The following is a 25,111-nucleotide window of genomic DNA, read 5'->3' as shown; positions in this document are numbered from 1 at the left end:
ACACCTAATAGAAAAGGTCTATACATATCAACAGATTCCCCAAGTAAATCTCGGCTTCTTTGCAGGAATCATAATGTACCAAGAAGCCAATTTCTGGAAACAAAATCTCATCTCTTTTCTGTGCTTTTTACTTGACTTACAATGTTTTTCACATTGCTCCTGAATTCCCTCGCCTCAATAGACTTTTCAACAGTGCAAACAGAGGGACAAAGACTTAATTTTAAAACCTCAACACCGGGGCTTCCCCGGTGGTGCAGTGGTTGAGAGTCCGCCTGCCGATGCAGGGGACATGGGTTCGTGCCCCGGTCCAGGAAGATCCCACATGCCGTGGAGCGGCTGGGCCCGTGAGCCATGGCCACTGAGCCTGCGCGTCCAGAGCCTGTGCTCCGCAACGGGAGAGGCCACAACAGTGAGAGGCCCGTGAACCGCAAAAAAAAAACATCAACACCAAGAAAAAGCCCATTTCATGTGTTCTGACGAACTACATGCTCTATTAATTTTTTTCTTTCCCGAACACACAGTGAATTCTGAGCGTTCAGCAACCCTAAGAGACACAAGCTAGATCATTTATTACATGAAGTATTCACTTCCGATCCAAAGGGCCCAAGACAGTTCCTACAGACTTGAACATCTCTAAGCCAGCAATGAGGATGAAAATGAGAACGTTTGTTCAGCCTTAAAGCACTAAGAAAGGGGCTTCTCTTGTATCTCTTTACCTGTTCAATGCTAGGTTTCTCAAATGGGGGTTTCTTCTCCAAAGAGCCTTCAACCACAGGTTTTCCTCTTTGTAAAATAGACTTTCTCAAGAGCTGTAAGGAAATCATTAAAAAAAAAATCAGTGTCACACACGTACACACACACACAGAGAGAGAGACACTATGGACTCTCCAAGCTTACAATCTTGCTGGGAAAAAAAGGCCACATTAATCTAGAAAAATGGTACAGATGAACTGGTTTGCAAGGCAGAAATAGAGACACAGATGTAGAGAACAAACTTATGGACACCAAGGGGGGAAAAGGGGGATGGAATGAATTGGGAGATTGGGATTAACATATATACACTAATATGTATAAAACAGATTACTAATGAGAACTACTAATGAGAACTTGCTATATAGCCCAGGGAACTCTACTTCACTTCGCTGTACAGTGGAAATTAATACAACATTGTAAAACAACTACACCCCAATTGAAAAAGAAAAAAGATTACAAATATTTTCTCCCATTCTGTTGTTTGCCTTTTAGCTTTATTTATGGTCTCTATAATTTTTTTTTATTTTAATTTACTTAATGTGTCAACTCTTCCTCTTTTTGTTTATCAGAATTTAGGTCTTAACGATATTTCTAAATAATATTAATAATGTTGTCTTGCTTAATACTAATAATATCATAAAGGTATTACAAAACCTTAAAAAAAAAAAAAAGAGGCCACATAATGGAGCTGGGCCAGGCCATACCATACCATGCTGTCTTCCCACATACAAAAGGAAAAAAAAAAAAAAAAAAGGTTGGCAGAAGAGAAATTCCAAATAAGTTGCAAAGGCAGTAAGTGCAGTATAAAGCCCAGAGGATGAGCGCTCAGAAGTCTGCCTTACCGAGGGAAGATGTCACAGAAGAGCAAGGGTATAAACTGAGTCTGGAAGGGAGGACAAACATGAAACAAAACAAGAGGATGGAAAAGCATTTGCAGGAAGGTGAGGTAGGAGGTCAGCCTTGGAGGGAGTTTAAGGGCTCAGTACAGTTGAGGCTGTATCAGTTGGAGGTTAGAAGCCCCATTGAAACTTTGATGTTATTTTTTTCCTAAGATATTTAATCAACCAAGATGTGGATTAAAGGTAATACGTAAGAGTAACAAATTTAGCATTCTTTTTTGTTTGTTTGTTTTTGTCTTTTTGTTTTTGGTGGTGCCTTCTGCATGCACGCTGCAATCGTGACGTGCTAAAGAAAAATCTTAGTTCCCTGACCAGGGATTAAATCCGCGCCCCCTGCAGTGGCATGAATTCCACTGGACCACCAGGGAATTCATTTTAACATCTTATTTTGAGACATTTTAAGCTTAGGCTTTTCTCTGAAATACACAGTATCTCACACCACACACCCACCCACACACACACCCACCCACACACACACACACACAGCCTTCAAAGGGAAGCTACCATATTCTATTTATCTTAATTACATGTTAGTAAATCCTTAGGTCAACAACACGGGTGACTACCAGGTAACGCAATTTGCCTTCACGCCCATAACCAGAGCTGGGAGAAGCTAAACACTTTTCATGTTCTGGGCAGCCGGGAGCACACAGCAGCGCCACACCTTTCCTGCTCACTCGCCCTTCCCCACTCTGTTCGTGCCTTCTGCTGACCCAGAGGCTGGTGGACACTGCACCCTCTGCACACGCCCATCCAGGCCACTGCAGGTGTTGGATGGCCTGACTTAAACCCCTGAAAGGCCGAGGTCCACTGTGTGCGCAGGGGCTGTGTGGGACGGCTGTGGGTCGCACACATAATCCAGGGCCCAGGCTCTTCCGGAAGGAATTCCGCAGGGCTCTCAATTGGCAACTTTCACTGTTGAGGTCTTTTTTCATTTCCTCTCCATCCACAGAATGCGGGCCAAGTGTTCTGGCATCTCAACGCCCATAAAACAAAAACGTCGCTCTTAATCCCTGCCATTGGAATTTAAAGCCCTCAAAGAGCAAATATCAGAGAGTAAAAAGAACGCGGAACCACTCGTTAAGACCTAGTTTGAAAATAAATTTGATCTTGAAATTCTTCACCTTCAACCTTTGCTTGAACCTTCAGTAACCTTTACACATGGGCCAGTTATGATATACGACCATGCATTCATTCATTCACTCACTCATTTATTCATGTATTTATTACATATGTATTTATTTATTACACATTATTTACATCTTTCTCTCCTTTCTCCACTGATTGCCTTTTCAATAGAAACAAAACATTGCAAACTTTCTCCCAGGAGTTAGTGGAAACAGACGAACCCCCAAGGTTGAAGAACACCCTGTATGCCCCCTGAGCTGGGTCTTATAAGGGCCTCATTTCCTTCTAGAGGTGCCATATAAATTACTCATATGTAGTATTTGCTGATCTTATCAATGTATCATGCCCATCTTTACAAAAATAAAGGTGCCAAATGATAAGTTGTTGTATGTGTTTCTAAGGATACAAAAAGACTGATTATCAAATTTAGATACAAATAATTCTGGCTGCCTACGTTTTTGTCCAGTTAAAGTAAGACCATTTGGGAACTTGACCCACTGAGGGTTTCAATTTGGAGGTAGACGGATGAACTGGGGAGGTGTCGAATCTCCGCTTCTTCATCTACAAAAGGATGAAGCTGGGATAAATAGGCGTATACGAAGACTTTAATAATAGCAGCAAGCATTTGCTTCCTGACTTTTGCCAGGCACTCTCCCTGGTTCTTTATCCGTATTACCTCATTAATGCTCCTAACAACCTCTTGAAGTAGGTGCTATCATTGTCTATAGATAAGGAAACGCGACTTGCCTGAGGTCACATTCACTAAGTGCTGAAGCCAGGATTGGGACCCAGCTATAGCTGAGCTCCAGAACCACGCTGACAAACACTAGGATAAAATGAGCTTCAGGAAGCAGCTTTTCACCGAGTTCATTTTCAACCTCTAAGGCAGAAGAAGCTTCCAAAATGCTACTAAAATGCACAATACCATTTTAATTTAATTATGGAGACATAAGAGACACAGGAACTCCTCTTCCAAAACTAAGAAACGGATGATTTATAACTTATTTGCCCCAAGAATGACTTTGGGGGAGGAGAGGGGAGAATGCTGAATATTTTGGATTTTGTTCTCAAGAGCAAAGATATTTGCATGGCTAAAGATGAGAGAGGTAAGAAAGGGAGAGAGAAAACACACTTCAAAGCGGAGCAGTGTTTTCTGGCCTGTTGGTTGGTTATAAACAGAACCTAGAGGAGGCCGACAGGATGGAAACCTTCCCTTCCAGCAGGGCGGTGAGGAACCGCCCGCCAGGGAGCTGAGTTCCAAGACAAATAATAGCTGCAGTCATGCAGACGTTGTTTTCCTTCAACTAAGGCCTTTTTCCAAAGAAGCTCTAAACAGTATGAACCTGCCAGGGTTCAGTCCAGATGACTCAGGCCTCACGGTCATGTCAACAAGTTGTCACCTGAAGCAGCCTGGCGCCTGCTAATGGCTGTGGTCTCTCTCCCTTGCCTTCTCCTCCCTCCCCCTACACCCTGCCCCAACATTTACCGTTTTAGTGTTAACAGCCCCACGTGACTCCAAAAGTTGAAAATAGAATTCCCTCTCCCACTCCTGTCCCCCATCGACCCCCAAAACCCCAGTAGTACAATAAAAAACAAAAGTTAATAAAAGGGGGAAAGGGAAAATTACATATTTCAAGTAAATTCAGACCCCTCTGCCCTCACCAACATTCTAAGAATTGGGTATAAAATTTGCCCTGAGGGCTTCCCTGGTGGCGCAGTGGTTGACAGTCTGCCTGCCGATGCAGGGGACGCAGGTTCGTGACCCGGTCCGGGAAGATCCCACGTGCCGCGGAGCGGCGGGGCCCATGAGCCATGGCCGCTGAGCCTGCACGTCCGGAGCCTGTGCTCCGCAATGGGAGAGGCCACAACAGTGAGAGGCCCCCATACCGCAAAAAAAAAAAAATTTGCCCTGAGATTCCTAGCAGCCAAAGCAAAAGAGGAAACTCAAAGGAAAATGGATCTCTCCTTGTCATACAAAATGAAGCCCAGCCCTCATTAGGAGAGGCAAACTTTTCCTGGCTGTAAGCCCCGAGGGGAAGGGGAGTGTTTGGGGTTTTGTTTTTGTTTTTAGAGATCCTTATAAGGGTTACACAATACAACATAATCAACAGTGCCCTCAGTAGCAGGTTCTGGGGCTTTTTAAATTATTCCTTCTGTCGGCCTCCTTTGTGAATCTATTTTTGGCAACCTGAATTTCCTCTCTCCACTTTCCCACCCCCGGTTTCCCTCCCCAGTCTGTCAGTCTTGATCACCATCACCAGCGTGGGGAGACCCATATCAGTGGGAAAGGAGGGGCTTGGGACCCAATGGAGCTGAGGCAGAGCCATGAAGAGGCAGAGGCGGGGAGTGGCAGCAGTGCTAGGTGACTGGTGTCAACAGGCACAGAGAACAGCGGTAAGACGCCAAAACAAATCTGGAAATTCTTGATTCCTCCCCTTGAAGAGTCGAGGTCTTAGCAGCATCCCTCCAGCCACTTCTCCTGCCTCCCCCTGCCGCCTGGGCCTCACCATGCTGAGGGGTCACGTCCAGCTCACTCGTAACATGGTCTACACGCCCCTGCCTGGAAGGCGCTTCCCCGGCCCTTTTCAGGGATGGCTCTCATGCCCCCGCTGTGGTTTCTGCTCAACTGTCATCGCAGACAGACCTTTCCTAACTGCTCTTCCTTAGCACCAGGTCGCCGCAGCCCCCCGGCATCCCTGCCGTTCTGATGCCACTTACCCTGCTTTGTCTCTCTTGACAGCACTTAACACCACCTGCAAACATACTGTTGACTTGTTGATTGTCTGCCTCTCTTACTGAAATGTAAACTCCATGAGGGCAAGGACTTTGTTTTGCCCACTGATCTATCTCTCATGCCTATACGAGCGCCATGCATAGAGCAGGTATTTGCTAAGTCCTTGTTGGATGGATGGATAGGCAATGGAAAGAAATCTATAAGCACATAAAGATATTCAACTCTGTGTACAAGTAGGAAGGCTCTCGAGGAGAGTGATGTGCTCAAAGTACGGTGGGTCATTTTAAAGAGTCCCTCATGGAGAAACACATGCTTCTGCAAACCCGAGGGCCAGAAGACATACCTAAGCTGAAAGCGTTCCCACGTGACCTGGCCCATTGATAATGAGCATATTTGAACAGTGAGAGAAAGAAGAAAAGCCCTTCAAAATGTGGAAGTCTCACCTTGAATAGGTAGAAATATACTTGTTTGGTATCTGCATCTTCTTCCTTGTGGACACAGGTAAAGAGATATTCCACATCCAACACGATTCCCAGGAGTCTGTTCACTTCTTCCTCTGACACATTCTCCAGGTGGGAAACGTGAGCGGCTTAAGAGAAAGATCAAAGGAACACAGGTGAGAAGTAGATGGAAACCACTAACAGTCTCCATTTTAAAATGGAACATTTGGGAATTCTCTGGCGGTCCAGTGGTTAGGACTCCGTGCTTTCACTGCAGAGGGCCCGAGTTTGATCCCTGGCTGGGGAACTAAGATCCCACAAGCCGAGTGGTGCAGCCAAAAAATAAAAATAAAATAAAATAAAAATTGGACTTCCTGGGTGGCAAAGTGGTTAAGAATCTTCCTGCCAATGCAGGGGACATGGATTCGAGCCCTGGTCCGGGAAGATCCCACATGCCACGGAGCAACTAAGCCCGTGTGCCACAACTACTGAGCCTGCGTGCCACAACTACTGAAGCCTGCGCACCTAGAGCCCGTGCTCCACAACAAGAGAAGCCACCGCGATGAGAAGCCCATGCACCACAACGAAGAGTAGCCCCTGCTGGCCACAACCAGAGAGAAAGCCCACGCGCAGCAACAAAGAGCCAACACAGCCAAAAATAAATAAATTTTAAAAATAAAAATAATAAAATAGAACATCCTCTCCCAGGAACCTTCTGGAATGTCAACCCATCAGACTGCACTGTCAATAGAGGAACTTTCTGAACCCCCATAAGACTGATATCTTCACACAAAATCTACTTATAATTGTAAGAGACCACCACCTTGTTAAGCACGAGCCTCCCCCTCCAACACTGAAAATGACAAGCGGCTAATGTACGGTTTTAAGATGTGGAACTTGTTGGCACCAAGTCTGGGTATGACGGTGTTAAATTCTTATATGTTTCCAAATAAGCCGATTTTCATCGTGCCAAGAGGGTCCTGTGGTCCTACAGGCTGGATCCAGGATTTGAGGACTGCGGGTTCAGAAGGACCCCAAAACCAGGCTCCCTAAAGGTTTAGCTCTAAGTCCTGTGAACAGTTCTGGTGGCCAAGAATATCATATATCAGGAAAGACCAAAAAAGAGTATCAGTAAAAACTGAATGAAGGCCCTTTTCCTCAGCCCTCCTGAGATGCAGTGAAACCTCACTATCTCTGCAGCAAAGCCCCAAGGCCCGAGTTTGAGGTTCAACGTCCTGCACGGTCACGCTCCAAACCCACCTTTCCTACCTTTATTCTGTTGTCTCACTATCATTAAGTGGCATATCCATCACCCTCCTCCCCTCCCACACCCCTGTCCTCTCTTCTTCCCAAATCCAGCCCATTTTTCAAGATGAACATGTTTTATCCTCAAAATAATCCTATGAAGTAGGGATGAGTAGCCCCATTTTACGGTTGAGGAAACTGAGGCTCACAGAGACTGAATGCTGTTTCCTCCAATGTCAATTGGCCAACAAGGCAGAGCTGGGGTCTGAAAGCAAAGGATGTTTGACCCAAATTCTGAAGCACCCACACACATATTTTTTGGATGATTAGGTGATTCACTTCAAGCCCCTTTCACTTGAAAGGGACTCTCTCTAGGTAAGCCATCCAGTACCCAACCAGGAGCCCAGGAGCACCTTGGGCGGGACCGTGGCTCTCAGGTCTGTGTCCCCAGAACTAATCACTATGTTCACTGTGCCAATAGGCACTGCCCTTCAAGAGCGATCCATTTCAGGTATGTTGACTGAAAATGCTTGGACCTAGAAGCGCTTGAGATGACTTCTAAGGAAAGATTAAACCATGGAGAAGGGTAGGCTTTTCCTTGCCTTTTTAAAGGGAGTTGGAACTGAAGATTCTCGAGGAACAATCCAGGTATCAAGCATGGGTCAGGCTACTCCAGAGACCAAACCATGAAGCCCAGTCCGAAGTCTGGGATAGAGAACGCAGCTGGTACCCCACCCAGATCCCCTTCCCTTACCACCTCAGAGCACATCTCCTGGCCTCCAACTGCCAGCAGCTCTATTCCCTCCTGTCACCAGAATCTGCTCTGCCACCTACACGCCCCTCAAGAGCAGCCTTCAAGTTAGCGTATAAAGACCCCAGTTGCCTCGCCCCTCGGGGGGAAGAACTCTGAGCTAAGTGCTCCAGACCAGCTCTCACGTCTTCCCCACAGAATTACCCACCTGTTGCCCACAGCGGGAACTGGCTTAATAATGCACCCGTATCGGCCACCTTCTCCTCCTGGTCTCGCTTTCCCACTCCCCTACCTCCATCCCAAATAAACTAGGACTTGCACTCAGATCCTTGTCTTTGACTCTGCGCCTGTGGGAGCTCAAACGAAGACATCCGATCAAAAGCATTTTCAGAGAGGTAAGAGGATTACATACCAAGAGGGTGGGCCTTCCACGCGTCCATGAGGAAGCCAAGGGATTCAAGTTGGAGGGGCAGAGGCCACCCACCTTTCATTCCTTTCTAACGCAGAAAAGCAATGGAAAGGCAGAGGGAAGGGCCCAAGTCACGGGCCACTGGCGATGAGCGCAGGTGTGCACACACCTACGTGTGCACGGGTGTGCACCTCTAGACAGCGTTTCTAACAGGGAAGAGGGGAGGAAGGAAATCTGGTGAGGTCTGCCTTGGGTACCATAGATACATCCACAGATACATCTCAACTTGACAACGCCAACACTATATTACTACATTATGTACACACGAACGTCAGTATTCAAATCTATTACTTTCTACTTGGCTCTACAATATGTGGCTTCATCACTTTCTAATAGATGCCCTTTTAGGTAGAACATTGGCTGGGTCATCTTGTTTTCTCGGGAATGCAAAATTTTCTTTGAGGTTAGTCTGAAGCCTTTGGGAGACAGGCCTTATTCTGACAAGTAGGTCAAAATTTTTATGTCACTTATTTACAGAAACAATTTTATTTAAGACTGTTTTGGTCTTGTAATGTTTTAATCTCTTTCCAGTGACAAGTTATGAAAGCAATCAGTCTCCAATATAATATAAATGCCTTCAGGTTCTCCAAAATATGAAACAGTCTAATTAAGGTGCTAACATATAGTGGCTTTAACTCGTAGAAATATACGCCATGATTCACTTTTGAAACCAGTGGTTCACTTTCTTTAAGCCACAAACGCTTTGCCCAGATAAATCCTTAATCAGAATTTAGAAAGAGTTGCTCTGTCTAAACAGAGGTTGAAACAGAGGTTGGAAGCTCCAATTTTCAAAATGGAGTGGGAGGTGGGTGGGGCCCAGCATCCCCTCCCCTTGTTGGGGCTCTAAGCTGCATGGTTTGAAAACCACGATATTCTGAAGAGACTAGATGAAACTTAAAATGCTTAAGACATGAGACCTGAGGAGGTCCATTTCCTTCTGATTCTGTGCATAAGGAAATCCATAATCTCTCCTCCAAGCTCTGTGTGTGACCCCAAGTACAGCGGACTAGAGCTGGAGATATGGGAAAATGGAAAGGAAGCTGCAGGTTCCCAGAGGGAGGAAGGGCGAGGCTGTGCTGGACAAATGGGGGTGTTCCTCACAGCCGAGAGGGTAGGAATCTTCCTCCAAGAATAAAGGAAGGGTGGGTCGGGAGGTGAAGGGAGCTATACTGAGGCAGAAGGATGACAGTGCATGAAAAGGGTTAAGCTTCCTAGAATGAATGATGGGGTGGGGTGGGGGGAAGATTAGATGAAAACAGAGGGAGTGGGCCATCTACTTGAGAAGGAAAAAAGCAGCTCTGGACAAGTTGCCATGAAAGAGAAGCTTCCGTGTAGTGAGAAAGCCGGCACGGGCAGATACAACCACACTGCATCAATGTGTAGTCGTCTGCACCTGCCCGTTCACAGACTCTCCAAGCATGGGCCCCTTTCACCAACACTCCTTTTCAGTCTCTGAGCATCTAGCACTCAGCTTTTCCCTCTCATCAAATCCACATCACCAGCTAACGTCTCCTGCAACCCGAATCATCCATCCCCACACCCTACCTCACCACCTCGCCATCCCAACAACCAGTGCACCACCATCCTGGCAAACTTGACTCCAGGATTAAAATCCTCAAGGCCATCCTCAAAACAGCAACTCCCTCTTGCCAAGGAACCTGGCACTCCTTCACTGTCCTTCTTCCCCCAACCAGTGCCACCACCGGATGGACGCAGCTAAGCTTTCCCACCCCTACCTCTGTGATCACTGGGATCTCAAGCCCACGGCACAAAACAACCCCCAGACTGCTCTACTGCCATGGGAGTCTCCCTAAAGCCCCACTGTCCTCATCAACCCCATCTCCACCAAATCCAGAGACGTCTCCTGACTCCTGGGGGCTGCTGAGCAGAATTAGATAGCCCCCCCAGTCAACACCACGTCATGCCAACACCCAGATACACTTCACTCTAACCGTAAAGCGAAACTACTTACTGAACTCGTATTTAACTAAAAAGAGCCACTTATTATTGAAAAAAAAAAAAAAACCTATTAATGTTTTCCAAAGAAACCTTTTTGATGCAAATAAGCTCCCTTCGATGAACCAAAAGCATATTTTCTTGAAGAGATATGCCTCTATTATTTACAAGCCTGGAGGCATATATTAAAAAAATAAAAATCGGACTTCCCTGGTGGCACAGTGGTTGAGAGCCCGCCTGCCGATGCAGGGGACGTGGGTTCCAGCCCCGGTCCGGGAAGATCCCACATGCCGCGGAGCGGCTGGGCCCGTGAGCCATGGCCGCTGAGCCTGCGCGTCCGGAGCCTGTGCTCCACAACGGGAGAGGCCACAACAGCGAGAGGCCCGCGTACCGCAAAAAATAATAATAATAAATATCTGTAAACTACAATGTACAAATCTATAGCAGTTAATCGGCCACAGAACCCATAACACTGAGTCAATGCCATTGAAAGCTTTGATACATGTTCCCTAATGCATCCTCCCAATAAAGTTTGCATCCATGTGCATCCTATCAGCAGTGTGCTAGAATACCCCTTTCCCCACGCTTGCCAACAGTGAAGAATCATGCTCCGTCATTTCATCAGTCTTTTGAAAATTAATCAGGGTCCCCCACTGTTTTGATTTGCATTCGCTGGAACGCCCTTGGAGTTGTTTGTTTTTCATGTTACTGGCCATTTGTATTTGTTCTTTTGTGCACTACCTATTCACGCCCTCTGCCTGCTTTTTTAGGATGTGGGTCTTTTTCTAATTGCTTGAAAGAGCTTTCTGTCTATCCTCCTGAATTTCACTGGGGTTTTTGTTTGTTAGGTTGTGGTTTGGTTATATAGGAATTTTACATTTTTCAGAAAGTCAAATCTATGTCTGGCATTTCTTTAAGGTCTTGCTTGCAAAGGTCTTTCCCATAGAACCAAAAGATGACAAAAATGTATTTTCTCCTAGTTCTTCGACAGGTTTGTTCTCAACATTTAAAACATTCCTCCACTGAAACATCAATATCATAAAAGACCAAAAAAAAGAAAAAAAAAAAGGCAGAGGAACCGTTCCATGTCGGAGAAGACTAAAGAGGCTGGCTGTGATGTTGTGATTTATATGAAGAAACATATATTTGGTCTTTGTCTCCTTTCCTAGCACAGTTTCCTAGTAAACTTTCCAAATCTCTTGGAATTTCATAAGTAAAGGTGAAACGAGTGTCTGTTGTTATTCCTAACATGTCCCTTTCGACCACACCTGAGCTTCTGTGAATGGGCTTTTGGAAAGCCCCTACTGATGGGGATTGGTTGCCAGGGGAACCAAACCCGTGTTGAGAAGGTTGGAACTCAGCCAGCCCCCTCCACCTCCCCAGGAGAGAAGGGGGTCTGGAGGCTGAGCTAATCACTAATCAATCACTATGCCTATGTAAACAAGACCTCCGTTAAAACCCCTAACTGAAGGGCATGTGAAGGTTCCAGTAGCTGAAGCCTGGAGGTGCTGGGAGGGCAGCTCGCTTGGACACAGCAGAGGAGCTTTGGGCTCCTTCCACCCCACCCTGCTCTGTGCATCTCTTCCATCTGGCTGTTTCTGACTTGCATCCTTTTTATAGAAAGCCAGAAATCTAGTAAGTAAACTGTTTTCCTGAGAACTCTGAGCCACTCTAGAAAGTTATCCAACTCGAGGAGGGGGCCGTAGGAACCTCTGATACACAGCCGATCAGTCAGAAGCACGGGTTAGGACCTGAGCTTGGGATCGGCATCTGAGCCCTTACCCTGTGGGGTCTGTGCTAACTACAGGCAGATCGTAGCAGAATCCAGTTAAGTCGCAGGACACCCAGAGAGCTGGAGAACTGCTCGGTGTGGAAAAACCTGCACATCTGGTGTCAGAAGCCTTCCGCAAGTGCTGGGTGTGAGAAGACTCACTGTTTTCCGTTCACATGACAACTAAATACATATGTAGTTCTAGACTGGGTGCTTAATGGAGAGGAAAATACGCTTGCAAAGACATTTTGGGGTCAACTATAAAACTGAAATACAAGCAGTAGATTAAGTATTACATTAATGTTAATATTTCCTGAAGTTGGTAACTAAACAGAGGTTATATAAAAGAATATCTGGGAATTCCCTGGCGGTCCTGTGGTTGGGACTCGGCGCTTTCACTGCTGTGGTCCAGGTTTGATCCCCGGCCGGGGAACTAAGATCTTGCATGCAGTGCGGTGTGGCCAAAAAAATTAAAAATTTAAAGAAAAAAAAAATCCTTAAATTTAGAAAATACATACTATGTATTTAAGAGGAAAAAAACAGGATGTAAATGCAACTTATTCTCATATGGTCCAGGAAAAAAGTATAATACATACAAATACACACACACACACACAGACTCGTATATATGATATCAGTCTGTGTGTGTATCTGTGTGTGTGTGCACACGCACGCACACGCAAACATACATATGAGAGCAAATGACAAAGCAAATAGGGCAAAATGTTACCAATAGGTAAATCTGGGCAAAAGATACATGGGATGCTCCTTGTTACTATTCTCATCATGACTTTTCTGTAAGTTTGAAATTATTTTCAAATAAATAGTTTTTTTAAAAAATCATTCTTCCATCTAGAATTTGATAATCAGATGTAAAAGGACCCTACTTTCATTTCAAATTGTCTTCCAAGAGCCTGGTACAAAGCATCAATATAATTACCCAAGAATGGCCAACCCTTGACCTGTGGGAAAAGCTCCCTTCTGCTGAGCGCTGTTGCCCACAGTGTCCAGGGCATGGGGGCGCAGGGGGACTTTCAAATACCCTAGTAACCACTTTATTTTTTCTTATAATAGATGGTCAAGAAACACTTATTTTATATTTTTTAATTTCTTTTGGCCGCTCCACACCGCTTATGGGATCTTTTCTCCCCGACTAGGGATTGAACCTGGGCCCCTGGGAGTGGACGCACGGAGTCCTAACCACTGGACCACGAGGGAAGTCCCTAGTAACCACTTTAAAAAAGGTAAAAAGAGAGCTTTCCCTGGTGGCGCAGTGGTTGAGAGTCCGCCTGCCGATGCAGGGGACACGGGTTCTGTGCCCCAGTCTGGGAAGATCCCACATGCCGCGGAGCGGCTGGGCCCGTGAGCCATGGCCGCTGAGCCTGCGCGTCCGGAGCCTGTGCTCTGCAACGGTAGAGGCCACAACAGTGAGAGGCCCGGGTACCACAAAAAAAAGGTAAAAAGAAATAGGTGAAATTCGTTTTAATATATTTTATCTAACCTAATATATACTAAATTATTTCAACATGTACTCAATATTAAAAATATTTTACCTTCTTTTCTCATACTAAGTCTTCAAAATCGGTGTGCATTTTCCAAGGGCAGCACATTTTAACTCGAGCAGCCACAGGTGGCTATGATGTTGCACAGGGCAGGTACCCATCATAAACCATGAAACCTCCTCTGCAAATAAATGCAACCAGCCGTCTCTTTAGTATTACTAAATGTAATGGATATCTATTAATGAAACAATCCAATTACACCCAAGGAACTAAATGTATTGGGAACTAGAGAAAAAGTCAGTCCTTCATCTCAGTCCAGTACAGAAAAACAATAAGGGTAGAGAGAACTATAGTTATACAAGCACCAACACTGCATTGCAGCTCCAGGAAGTCCTTTATTGTCTGTACCAAGGGCTGGGGGAGTCAGGCCTTGGAGGTGAATAGGGTTCCCCCAGCAGAGAAAGAAGGAGCGGCATGGCAGGTGCTGTGCACCTCCACATCCAAGGCAGAGGTGGGAGAAAGTGTGCAGACCCTTCAGAGAAGGTGGAGCGGCCCGGGGACCAAAATGCAATCCAGGAGGAGGAAAGGCCTGACCCACCTCGCACGCTCAGCTGAAGTGGGCCTTCATCCTGAGAATAAGAGACCACCCAGTGGGCTGAAGCAGGAGAATATAGGTCGCTAGTGCTTTCTTGGGAAGCCAGGTGGAGATGGGGCCTCCAGGTGCTGCTGCAGATGCGGCCACAGAAGGCAGAGAAGCAGTCTGAATCCAGGCAGAGCTGGCGGGAGGTGCACTCAGACAACATCCACAGGACTTCGTGGCCGGAGGAGCACAGGGAAAAGTAATAACCTACGTCAGGTAAGCACGAAAAATGCTACCAGGTTTATCCCCTGATTGCGGCTGTACCAGACTCACAGGTCCTGACAACTCTGAAGCCCGTGTAGAAAAACAGAGGACCCCCCAGCCAAGAGGAATATGCAGACCTGACCCAGGCAGCTGTGTCCATGTGCTGGCCGGGCCCCATACTTCTGTCACTTGGCATCTGCCCGGGACATGCGTAAATGGGGACCAGGTACGACTAAGTGGTGAAGGGGTTTGCAAATGCGGCAAAGCCAGAGAAGAGATGTTGGATCAATAGTCCATGAGAAAAATACTGGTAAGACACTTCATACTGTTCAAGAAATAAGCTCTGGTGTAGCTATTAATGCTGGTCTTTACTTTCCTTGGAAAGTTTCTACCATAAATAAGCAGGTAAGCAGAGGTAACTATAGGAATATATACCAATTTCCACTTCTGTGATGTTTAAATATATGTGTGTGTATCAGAAAAAAACTGATGACATTAAAAAATAGTCAGAAACTGGGACTTCCCTGGTGGCACAGTGGTTAAGAATCTGCCTGCCAATGCAAGGGACACCGGTTTGATCCCTGGTCCGGGAAGATCCCACATGCCGCGGAGCAGCTAAGCCCATGCGCCACAACTACTGAGCCTGGGCTCTAGAGCCCGCGAGCCACAACTACTGAGCCCATGTGCTGCAACTACTGAAACCCGTGCCCCTAGAGCCCGTGCTCTGCAACAAGAGAAGCCACTGCAAAGCGGAGCCTGCGTACCACAACGAAGAGTAGCCACTGCTCGCCGCAACTAGAGAAAGCCCGCGCACAGCAACGAAGACCCAATGCAGCCAAAAATATTAAAAAAATTAAATTTAAAAAAAAGGGGGAAAAAAATCAGAAACCTTCCTAAAACTGCAAAAAATGATCAACAGTCAAATTTAATAATCAGTATGTTCAGGCACAGTTCAGAGCAATGGACTCCAAAATGACAACAAAAATTCCAATTGTGTTTTGATCACAATGGTGTTTCCTACTGTCCCAGTCATAAAAGGAGGTTGCTATTTAAACAAGCAGTCCCAAAATAAGAAATGTTGATTAATACTAAAGTAAGGAGACGTGTTTGGGCCAACTGAAGTACTATGTTAGTATCCTTCGCCAAGTTTTTATAAGCTGAATGTACTTGTACCAATCCCAAATATCAAATAATTTCAGAGAATGGAGTAGAATGTTCTAGGCCAGCACTATCCAATAGATATATAATGCAAGCCACACATGTAATTTTAAGTTTTCCAGTAGCAACGCTGAAATAAGAAACAGGTGAAATTAATTTGAATAATACATTTTATTAACCCAAAATATCCAAAATATTATCATTTCAACATGTAATCAAAATTAATGAGATATCTCACTTCTTTTTCATACTAAGCTTTCAAAATCTGGCCTGTGTTTCACACCCACAGCTCATCTCAATCTAGAGCAGCTACAATTCAAGGGCTCATTAGCCAAATGTAGCAAGTGGCTATAGTATTAGACAGCGTAGGTCTAGACTAACAATTGCATTCTGTGGATGAAGATACTGAACAGCAAAGCGGTTAGGGGACTGGTAAACTGCCAAGCCAGGCTTAGAATTGTTAGTTTCTAACTCCTGCCCGAATGTTCTTTCTATTTAATCAGCCCATCAGCCCTGCAGTAGCCCTGCAGTAGCCCTGCGTTTGACACCCAGGAGACACAGAAGAGTATCAAATTAAGGCAGGCCAAGGACGCCTGGGATGCAAGTCGCTGTCAGGAGACTGCGTGAAACCAGAGCTCACTGTCAAAAGACCGTGTATGGCTGAGCCAAAGGACACCCAACAGCAAATCAACAGAACAGACACCATCTCAATCGATACGCCTGAGTGTTTTGTTTTGACAAGTCCAAGAACACTACATATATTGTAGGATCTAAATTCATCATACTCAGAATAGTAACTGCGAAAATAGCACAGTACACACAAATCGAAATGTTTTTGAGAATTCAAGCTTGCATGACACTGGACAGAATTCCCTAGACCCTGACCTCTACTTTGTTGGTAATATTTAAGAAGTCATGTGCAGGAATAAGAAAAGATGTCTGGCAAAAAAAAAAAAAAAAAAAGTGTGGGAAAAAAAAAAAAAAAAAAAAGTGGGGAGGGAGATTGTCAAATGTTAATCATTGTTAAAGCTGGCTGATGGATACAAGGCTGTTTATTAAATGATTCTTCCTACCTTGATGCATATGTGGAAGTTTCCACAATAAAAAGTTTTTAAAGGGAATTCCCTGGCGGTCCAGTGGTTAGGACTCCGGGCTCCCACTGCTGGGGGCCCAGGTTGAATCTCTGGTCAGGGGACTAAGATCCCGCAAGCCTTGCGGCCCAAAAAAAAAAAAAAAAAAAAAAGGGGGGTCTTTAAGAAAAGGGCTTGGGGAGGAGGCATAATCCTCCTTCTAGAAGAGGAAAAATTTTTCTCGAGCCCCGGCACTAAGACCAGTAAATAATCTATGGCATTCGGGCAATAATTCCAAGAGCACTTGAAAATATGCAGACATCCCAATTCTAAGAAAGCAAACTGAATAGAGAAGAGAAAGGAACCGACAGGGGGAAAATATTTTTAAAACGCCTACAACCCCAATACCCTGAGAAAACCACTGTCAGCAATGCAACACATGTCCTTCCAGATCATCTCCTGTTCGTATGTATTAAAATATTATCTAACCTAAAGAAATGAGATTATCCTCATGGTGCTGTTCTCAACTCAGCAGCCCTGCATTTGGGACTGACCACCTTCCGGGCAGTTCTCACAGGGTGAAACTCAGGGCTGGGTGAGTGACAGATACCACACTAATCAGCCCCTCCTCTGAGGATTTAAATCTTGAACCAATACTCCCAGGGACAGAGGTTAATGGACCTGAATCATACAGGGTCCTGGACAGAAGGCCCATGAATTCCTACAGCTGGGATCCCAGGACCTGACTGATACCGGGTTTCCCTCTGTTTCCGGCTTGTGGAAGCGACCAGTACTCTTCTTATGAATACGGTTTTCTCATTCAAACTGGACAGAATTCCCATGTGTTGTTTGAAGTAAAGAACCCTAATAAGAGTAATAAGAACACATTAATCTTCCAGGTATTGTGCTAAAATTCTGATAGGCATTCATTCACTTAATCCTCACGACGCTCCCATGAGGTAAATACTATTATTAACTCCATTTCAGAACTGAAAACCTGGAGGGCCAGGCTGATTACATAATATACCGCAACTCACAGCTACTGGCTGTTGAGCAAGGATTTGAACTTGCGCTGGTGGATCTTGTCATTTAGTCCTCCAATTAAGCTGCTTTCTGACCTGCTTTTTTCATTAATAATACATTAAGAATATCTTTCCATGCTGGAAAACACATCTTTTGTTAACAGCCATATTGAATTTCATAATATATATTTTCATAATTCAACCAAGGATCTCCTCCATTGGAATATTTAGATTGTTTCTAGTTTTTTTAACAGCATGAATATGGCTATAATAGCTGTCCTTTTAATCTGAAGGCACATCTTAATTTATATTTATGTTAACTTTCTGGCATGGATTTGTCAGGTCAGAGGATATGTACCCTTTTTTTCCATTCTCGATTATGTACTGTCAAATAAGGGTACTTGTTTTCAAAGCTTGTTAAGAAATATAAAAGGGAACAAAGTTGGCTTTTCTTTGAGAAAGGCTGTTTCTGCCTTTGGGCATTCCTGTGTGTTGACCTGCTCAGAAAGGAGACAATCTGTGCAGCTAACAAAGAAAAAGTACTCTGTTTTTAAATGTTAATTGGTGTAGGATAATAGGATTTCCCAATCAATACCAAATACAGTTCAAGTCCAGTGTTTAAGGAGTTCTCTACTGCATCATATTTCCTGAGGCAATTCTAAAGGGCATCACTCAGGGATCGATAGTGGAAAAGGTGAGTTAAAAGCAAAGATATTCCTCTGGGCTTCCCAGGTGGTGCAGTGGTTGAGAGTCCGCCTGCCGAGGCAGGGGACACGGGTTCGTGCCCCTGTCCGGGAAGATCCCACAGACTAGACCTAACTCCAGGTTAACGCTCCACCATCTGATATCAGCAGGAAGCTTTAGAGAAAGATGATGGTTAAAAGGAGCCACCCATACCATATGACCCTGCAATCCCACTCCTGGGCATATATCTGGAGAAAAACATGATCCAAAAGGCTGCACGCACCCCAGTGTTCACAGCAGCACTATTCACAATAGCCAAGACATGAAAACAACCTGAATGCCCATTGACAGAGGAACAGATAAAGAAGATGTGGCACATGTGTACAATGGAATATTACTCAGCCATAAAAAAAAGAATGAAATAATGCCATTTGTAGCAACATGGATGGACCTAGACATTGTCATACTGAGTGAGGTAAATCAGACAAAGACAAATATCATATGGTATCGCTTATAGGCAGAATCTTAAAAAAATGATACAAATGAACTTATTTACAAAACCGAAACAGACTCACAGACGTAGAGAATGAACTTATGGTTACCAGGGGGGGAAGGGTGTGAGAGAGGGATAGTTAGGGAGTTTGGGATTGACATGTACCCACGTTATATTTAAAATGGATAACCAACAAGGATCCACTGTATAGCACAGGGAACTCTGCTCAATATTATGTAGCAACCTAAATGGGAAAAGAATTTGAAAAAGAATAGATACATGTATATGTATAACTGAATCACTTTGCTGTACACGTGAAACTAACATGCCATTGTTAATCAACTATACTCCAATATAAAACAGAAAGTCTAAATAAAGAGAGACTTTCCTGGTGGTCCAGCAGTTGAGAATCCACCTTCTAATGCAGGGGACGCAGGTTCAATTGCTGGTCGGGGAACTAAGATCCCACATGCCACAGGGCAACTAAGACAGAGCACTGCAACTACAGAGCCCAGGCACTCTGGAGCCAATGCGCCACACCTAGAGAGAAGCCCTTGTGCCACAATGAGAGGTCCTGTGTGCCGCAACTAAGACCTGACACAGCCAAAAATAAATAAATAAAGTTTAAATTAAAAAAATAAATAAACAAATGGAGCCACCCCCTTATAAAGGGTCAGAATGGAAAAGGCCAAAGTACATTAGTGAGAATGTCTGGCGCTGCGTCCTTGCAACACTGGACAGTAAACTGGACACAGAGACGTTCTTTGGGAGACCAGATAGCTGAAGGCAGAAAAGTAAATAAAATAAGTACAGGAGTCCCAGATCCCCTGGAAACTGGAATTTTAATATCTTGGGAAAACGAATTTCTCAGTAACCTTACCCACTCAAACAAAATACAATTGAAAAAGAAAACCTGTATCCTAAAAGTAGGATCAGGACACAGAACATATTAGCACAGGCCTGTTGACTAATTCTGGCAGAGTCTATATGGCCAGGCTGACAATGATTATCTTGCAGGGACAGATAAGAAAGTTGAAAGGGAAAACACAAGTAAATATTTACCAAGCACAACCCCAAGGAAGAAAAGAGCTAACAGGAAACTAAAGAATATGAAGATAAAATGAAGCATTCCCAGAAAGTTCAGGGAATCAGAAAATAATAAGAAAAATGAGAATCAGAATCAGGACATGTTACGTGTTCATCTAAGTAGCTTGGCTGCCACGTTTCATCTTATTTGGCAATCCCCGTCTCCCTCACTCCCCCGCCAACTCCGTCCCAGTCAACCAGCTCTTAGGGAAAACCCGGGAAGAGACAGATGAGGAATCCATGCAAACAGTGCAGGATTTGTCTCCCATGTGAAGCCTCCCCAGCAGATTCATGAAGCTAAAGAGTCTCTTTTGTTGCCTCATTAAGGAGGTGAGGTGTGCAAGTCTGGTTAACCCACGAATTCAGTAAGTTAGAACTTGCAGGCAACGACGACATCGTTGGTCTCCTTGAAGATTTAGGAACTTACCGAGGGCATGGCTACAACTCCGGCAGGATTCCGTCAGACTGACAATTATTTGCTGCAGGTCGGCTCTGGGGGGAGTGGGAGAAGGGTTGGGGTTTTTCCAGCCATTACATTTACAAGATTCCTCAGCCTAAAAAAAAATGAATAGAGAAACAACGTTATGTAACAGGCAGCCATGGACTGAATGTATTACACGCGAATAATACACTCTAGTCACATGACAGCTACCCTTCCCACTCCAGACTTAATAATATTCTCTATATTCACAAGAAACGAATACAGAAAGAAAGCAAAGAAGGTGTGTGACTTGGGCCTTTGGGTTTTTTGTTGAGTTTTTGGTTTGGGTTTCTTTTCTGCTGGCTGGAATCCAAGTACTGCCTCAGAAAAAGGACCGTCCCATACACTTCACTTCGGTAACACCACCCCAAGCCCGAGCCTCCATGGGGGGTCAATTCCAAGGGAGTCCCTCCATGAAGCTTCCCAAAGGGAGGAGCCAGACTCCTGAGGTCCCTGCAACACAGCTGGGGCTCCAGCTGCAACTCTGCCCCGCGTAACTGAAGAAGTCAGCAATCTTGGGGACATGAGGAGGGACACAGCAGTTGAAGCCACACGTGCAGGGTCCTCCAAGTCCTTTGGGGGGGCCCCAGCTGTAGAAGTGGACAGGGCTCACCACGTCGTCTGGGATTTTTACCTCTGTGTATTTCCCAGGCCTCCTGTACTAGAATACTATTATTTTAGCAACGCTTGATAGAAATCTTCCTTAACTTCTTCCACTCACTTCACACTTCCCCACCTTCTTAGAGAACAGCGAATAGGACTGAGCATTTCAGTGATGACTTGGGTTGTGAAGCAGAGGACAAGGATAGAAAGACATCGATTATTCCCCACTATGCTACCAAGCTACCATGCTGGGTATTCAGGGGTCGTAAGTTTTGGAAGGCAATGTGGAAGGCTTGCACTGAATGACTCGAGCCGCTTAGAATTCTGCCCACTTCTGGTGTATCCTTCACCCCTCCATCCCTCTCTTATTTACTGCTTCAAATCTGCTGTGGCTGGGAAACCAAAAAATTAATTGTCAGAACCACATGAGACACAGGCAGATTCATTCTGGGCCTTCTACGTGCTCTGTCCAATATGGCAGTCACAAGCCACGTGTGGCTATCGCACACTTGAAATGTGGCTCGTGCATGTTGAAATGCATCGTAGGCTTAAAATACACAGAGTCAGAAGACGGGCGCGAGGGAAAAAAGGTCTCAGTAATTTTCATATTCATTACATGTTGAAATGTCAGTAGTTTAGATACATGGGAGTTAAATAAGAGATATTAAAATTCATTTGACCTGTTTCTTTTTTACTTTTCTTAATGTGGCCACCAGAACATTTAAAATTACACATGTGGTTCACATTACACTTCCACCGGACAGCACTGGCCTTGAAACAAATCCCAGTAGATTTCTGTGCTTGGGCTTCGTGTTAGATCTTTTGTTCCCTCAGACGTCTCTCCTCCCTGCTTTGGATCCTGCCCCCCACCCCACCCTCCATCCCCTCGTGTACCAGATGGCTGAAGTTAACAGGAGTCTGATTTGTAGAAAATTCCAGAATGGCTGCTGCCTTGACCTCACACAGAAAACTCTCCAAGAGAGGAACAGTTTCTGAAGTACAGGCGTGTATAGGAGAGTAAGAAAGAAAGAGTAAATAATTGGTAAGGCAGGAAGGGTCAAGGTGGAAGAAGAAAAATCTGCTTTGGATGGTAAGTCCTCTCCAGGGGGCCCCGTGAACCTGGCAAGCCCAACCCGATGGCGCCTCACATTTCATCACAGCGCGGATGGGGAAGGATGGGCCCGAGGAAGGACCTTACACCAGGTACCCCAACAGAGCAGCCCCCCACGAGTAGCCCCAGTCACCCTCCTCTGTTTGGCCTGGCACCAGGCAGGACCTAGGCAGGACCTACCGTTACCCTCATTGCTCTGCTACTAAGCTGAGCCGGGCCCTGAAATTCTCTGCCGTGAGCCATCCGCCTCCTTAGAGACTTGGAAAGGTCTCCGAGGCCATGTTCTTGAGGGGGAAACTCATGAGAACCTGCTCCCCGCAAAGCAGCCCGACAGTCTCCGGAGGGCTGGGGGAGACCACCACCCCCCGTGGACCTCTCCTCTTCTAATCGTGGGAGAGCTACTTGAAGGGACTCCCACAGCCCCCAGCTTCTCTGAGCGCTTGGTCTGATCCCGCTGCCCTCTCCGAAATGACCTTTGGTTGGAAAAAGAAAAGTGATGACGAAACAAGTTAATTAAGGAGAGCAGGACAAACCTAAGAAGAGAAAACAGTGATAGCCAGAAACCCTGAGTTCGGAGACCTACATTCTAAGCCAGACAAAGACTACTATGCATACTGAGTCACTCACTACCACAGTGTGTGCTGAGGGCCTACCATGGGCCGGGTACTTTTGCTGGGTATGGAAGGGAACGAAGAAAGATCCTGCCTGTCGTCAAGGAGCTGACACTGGGGTGCTGCAGGAGAGGGCAAACGGGTAACACCAATAAGCACATCATACAGTATGTCAGAGAGTGACGGCGCTCGGAAAGAAAGATGGAGCGATGGATACAGGGGGGTTCGGGGAACAGTGAGATCGAATATGCAATTTCAACCAGGCCTTTTAGAGAAGGTGGCATTCAACCAAAGGCTTGACCATTAGGGACCTGGCGGAAGAGCACCCCAGGCTCGAAAAGGCGAGCATGCCTGGTCTGCTCAACACAAAGGCCAGCACAGCTAGAGCACGGCAAGCAAAGGAAAGAGCCGCAGACAGCGAGGTAAGGTGGACGTGGCGGGGAATCCTACAAGGCCTCCAGGGCGATGATAAAGACTTCAGCCTGGTTACTTGATCTCTTCCCTTCCTCTCAAACAGGATCCTCCAGGCTTGAAGCAGGGACAGGAATGGAGCGCAAAGACATGAGGCAGGGTGTCTCCAAACTCATTTCTTTCTCTTTCACTTTTTCCTTTAGTCATTAGGGTCAACCATCCCCACTTGCTTTTTTCTTTTTCTTTAATGGCAATCACTAAGGCAAAAAAAAAAAAAAAAAAAAAAAGGTCTATCCATTTTCCTGTCCCTAAATTACATGAGCAAATCGTCCTATTTCCTTCTTCTGTTAACTTCCAGTCCAGGACCAATGATGCATTCTATCACATGGAGAAACACCATAATTCCTAATACAATCCAGAACTTAATAAATCTGTGCTATCTGGATAGGAAGGAACGCCAACACCTTCACCGAGGCCCACCGAGGGAACACAGGATTGTCATAAATGTGCCGAGTTGCCTAGTCAAGGGTTTCCTAACTTAGTAAGGCCGAGGATTTATGTTCGGGTTTGGGGTCAACTGGATAAGGACTAAAGTTCAGAACGCTGAGGAATCATGTGACTTGGGAGTCTGTCCTCAGTTTGCCTCAGCAACCCCTTTAGCTTTTGACAAACGTGATGGATTTTGCATCTTGGCAGGTTAGCAACCACAGCCTAAGTCTCCTTCTTTGGCAGGCTGGCTCGGGGCAGGAAGTAAAACTGGCAGGAACTCTGTATAGACCAGAATTAAACCCACCAGAGCCAGCATCTGTGACTCCAGATTCTCAGAGAGACGGTGACCTAGTTAAGCATGAAGTTCCTCATTACAGGAAGCTGAGAAGCCAGCGTCCTCTGAATCAATCCCATACACTCCACGTCTACGAGAAGAGCCATCAGCCTGGACAAAAGAGGCTGGACAAAAAAAGGTCTGAGTCCACAGGTAAGAAACCCCTCGGTATGTGCTTGGGTCTGATGGGACCTCCCCACTGCTTTTCACACAGTGTGCGGACTGGATTAGCTCAGAAGACACTGCTAATGGGGTGGGTTCTCTCTGCATTTGCAGGGTGGTGGGAAGAATGCACAGGGAGGAGAAGGCAAAGAGTAGATAAGGGACTTCCCTGGTGGCACAGTGGTTAAGAATCCGCCTGCCAGCGCAGGGGATGTGGCTTCGATCCCTGGTCCGAGAAGATCCCAAGGCCACGGAGCAACTAAGCCCATGCACCACAACTGCTGAGCCTGTGCTCTAGAGCCCGCAAGCCACAACTACTGAGCCCACGAGCCGCAACTACTGAAGTCCATGCACCTAGAGCCTGTGCTCCGCAAGAGAAGCCACCACAATGAGAAGCCTGCGCACCACAACCAGAGAAATCCCACGTGCAGCAACAAAGACTCAACACAGCCAAAAATAAATAAATAAATAAATAAAATAAAGGGTAGATAAAACACGAGCTTTTCCTGCTTTCTTTCCTGCGCCACCTATCCATTCTTCAAACCATGAGCGCCCACTGCACGACACTCACAGGCCTGGATACTGAGACACAAGAAATCTCTGTGGAACACGGGCGCTAGGCACACGGGCTTCAGCAGTTGTGGCACATGGGCTCAGTAGTTGTGGCTCACGGGTGGCACGAACCCACGTCCCCTGCATCAGCAGGCGGACTCTCAACCACTGCGCCACCAGGGAAGCCCTAAATATTTTAATAAAAACAATTCCAAAGCATTTATTGTCATCTGGCAATAACATAAAGGTGAGCAAAACAATATAAATAAATGCTTTAGAACTACACTCCTAACAAAGGACACCTAAAAAAACTGTATTGCCTCTCAACAACTTCTCACTTCACTGATCATTT

General features: G+C 45.6%; 1 protein-coding gene across 1 annotated transcript in view; it reads right to left on the bottom strand.

The window, feature by feature from the left end:
* KAT2B (lysine acetyltransferase 2B) overlaps positions 1 to 22,443 on the bottom strand; it is a 70,215-nt gene extending 47,772 nt beyond the window's left edge. The window contains exons 1-5 of the mRNA XM_024742029.1: positions 22,381 to 22,443; positions 20,433 to 20,559; positions 14,247 to 14,459; positions 5,958 to 6,103; positions 717 to 809 (exon numbers count right to left, since the gene is read on the bottom strand). Of these exons, the coding sequence (XP_024597797.1) occupies positions 717 to 809; positions 5,958 to 6,103; positions 14,247 to 14,459; positions 20,433 to 20,559; positions 22,381 to 22,443 (642 nt within the window). The remainder of the gene's footprint in view (positions 1 to 716; positions 810 to 5,957; positions 6,104 to 14,246; positions 14,460 to 20,432; positions 20,560 to 22,380) is intronic.
* Positions 22,444 to 25,111: the final 2,668 nt, after the last annotated feature.

The sequence above is a fragment of the Neophocaena asiaeorientalis genome, unplaced genomic scaffold (genome assembly GCF_003031525.2).
Source record: "Neophocaena asiaeorientalis asiaeorientalis breed wild unplaced genomic scaffold, Neophocaena_asiaeorientalis_V1.1 scaffold154, whole genome shotgun sequence".
In the NCBI taxonomy this organism is placed as follows: Eukaryota; Metazoa; Chordata; class Mammalia; order Artiodactyla; family Phocoenidae; genus Neophocaena; species Neophocaena asiaeorientalis.
The sequence above is the reverse complement of the archived record's forward strand: the minus strand, read 5'-3'. Positions and strand labels throughout refer to the sequence as shown.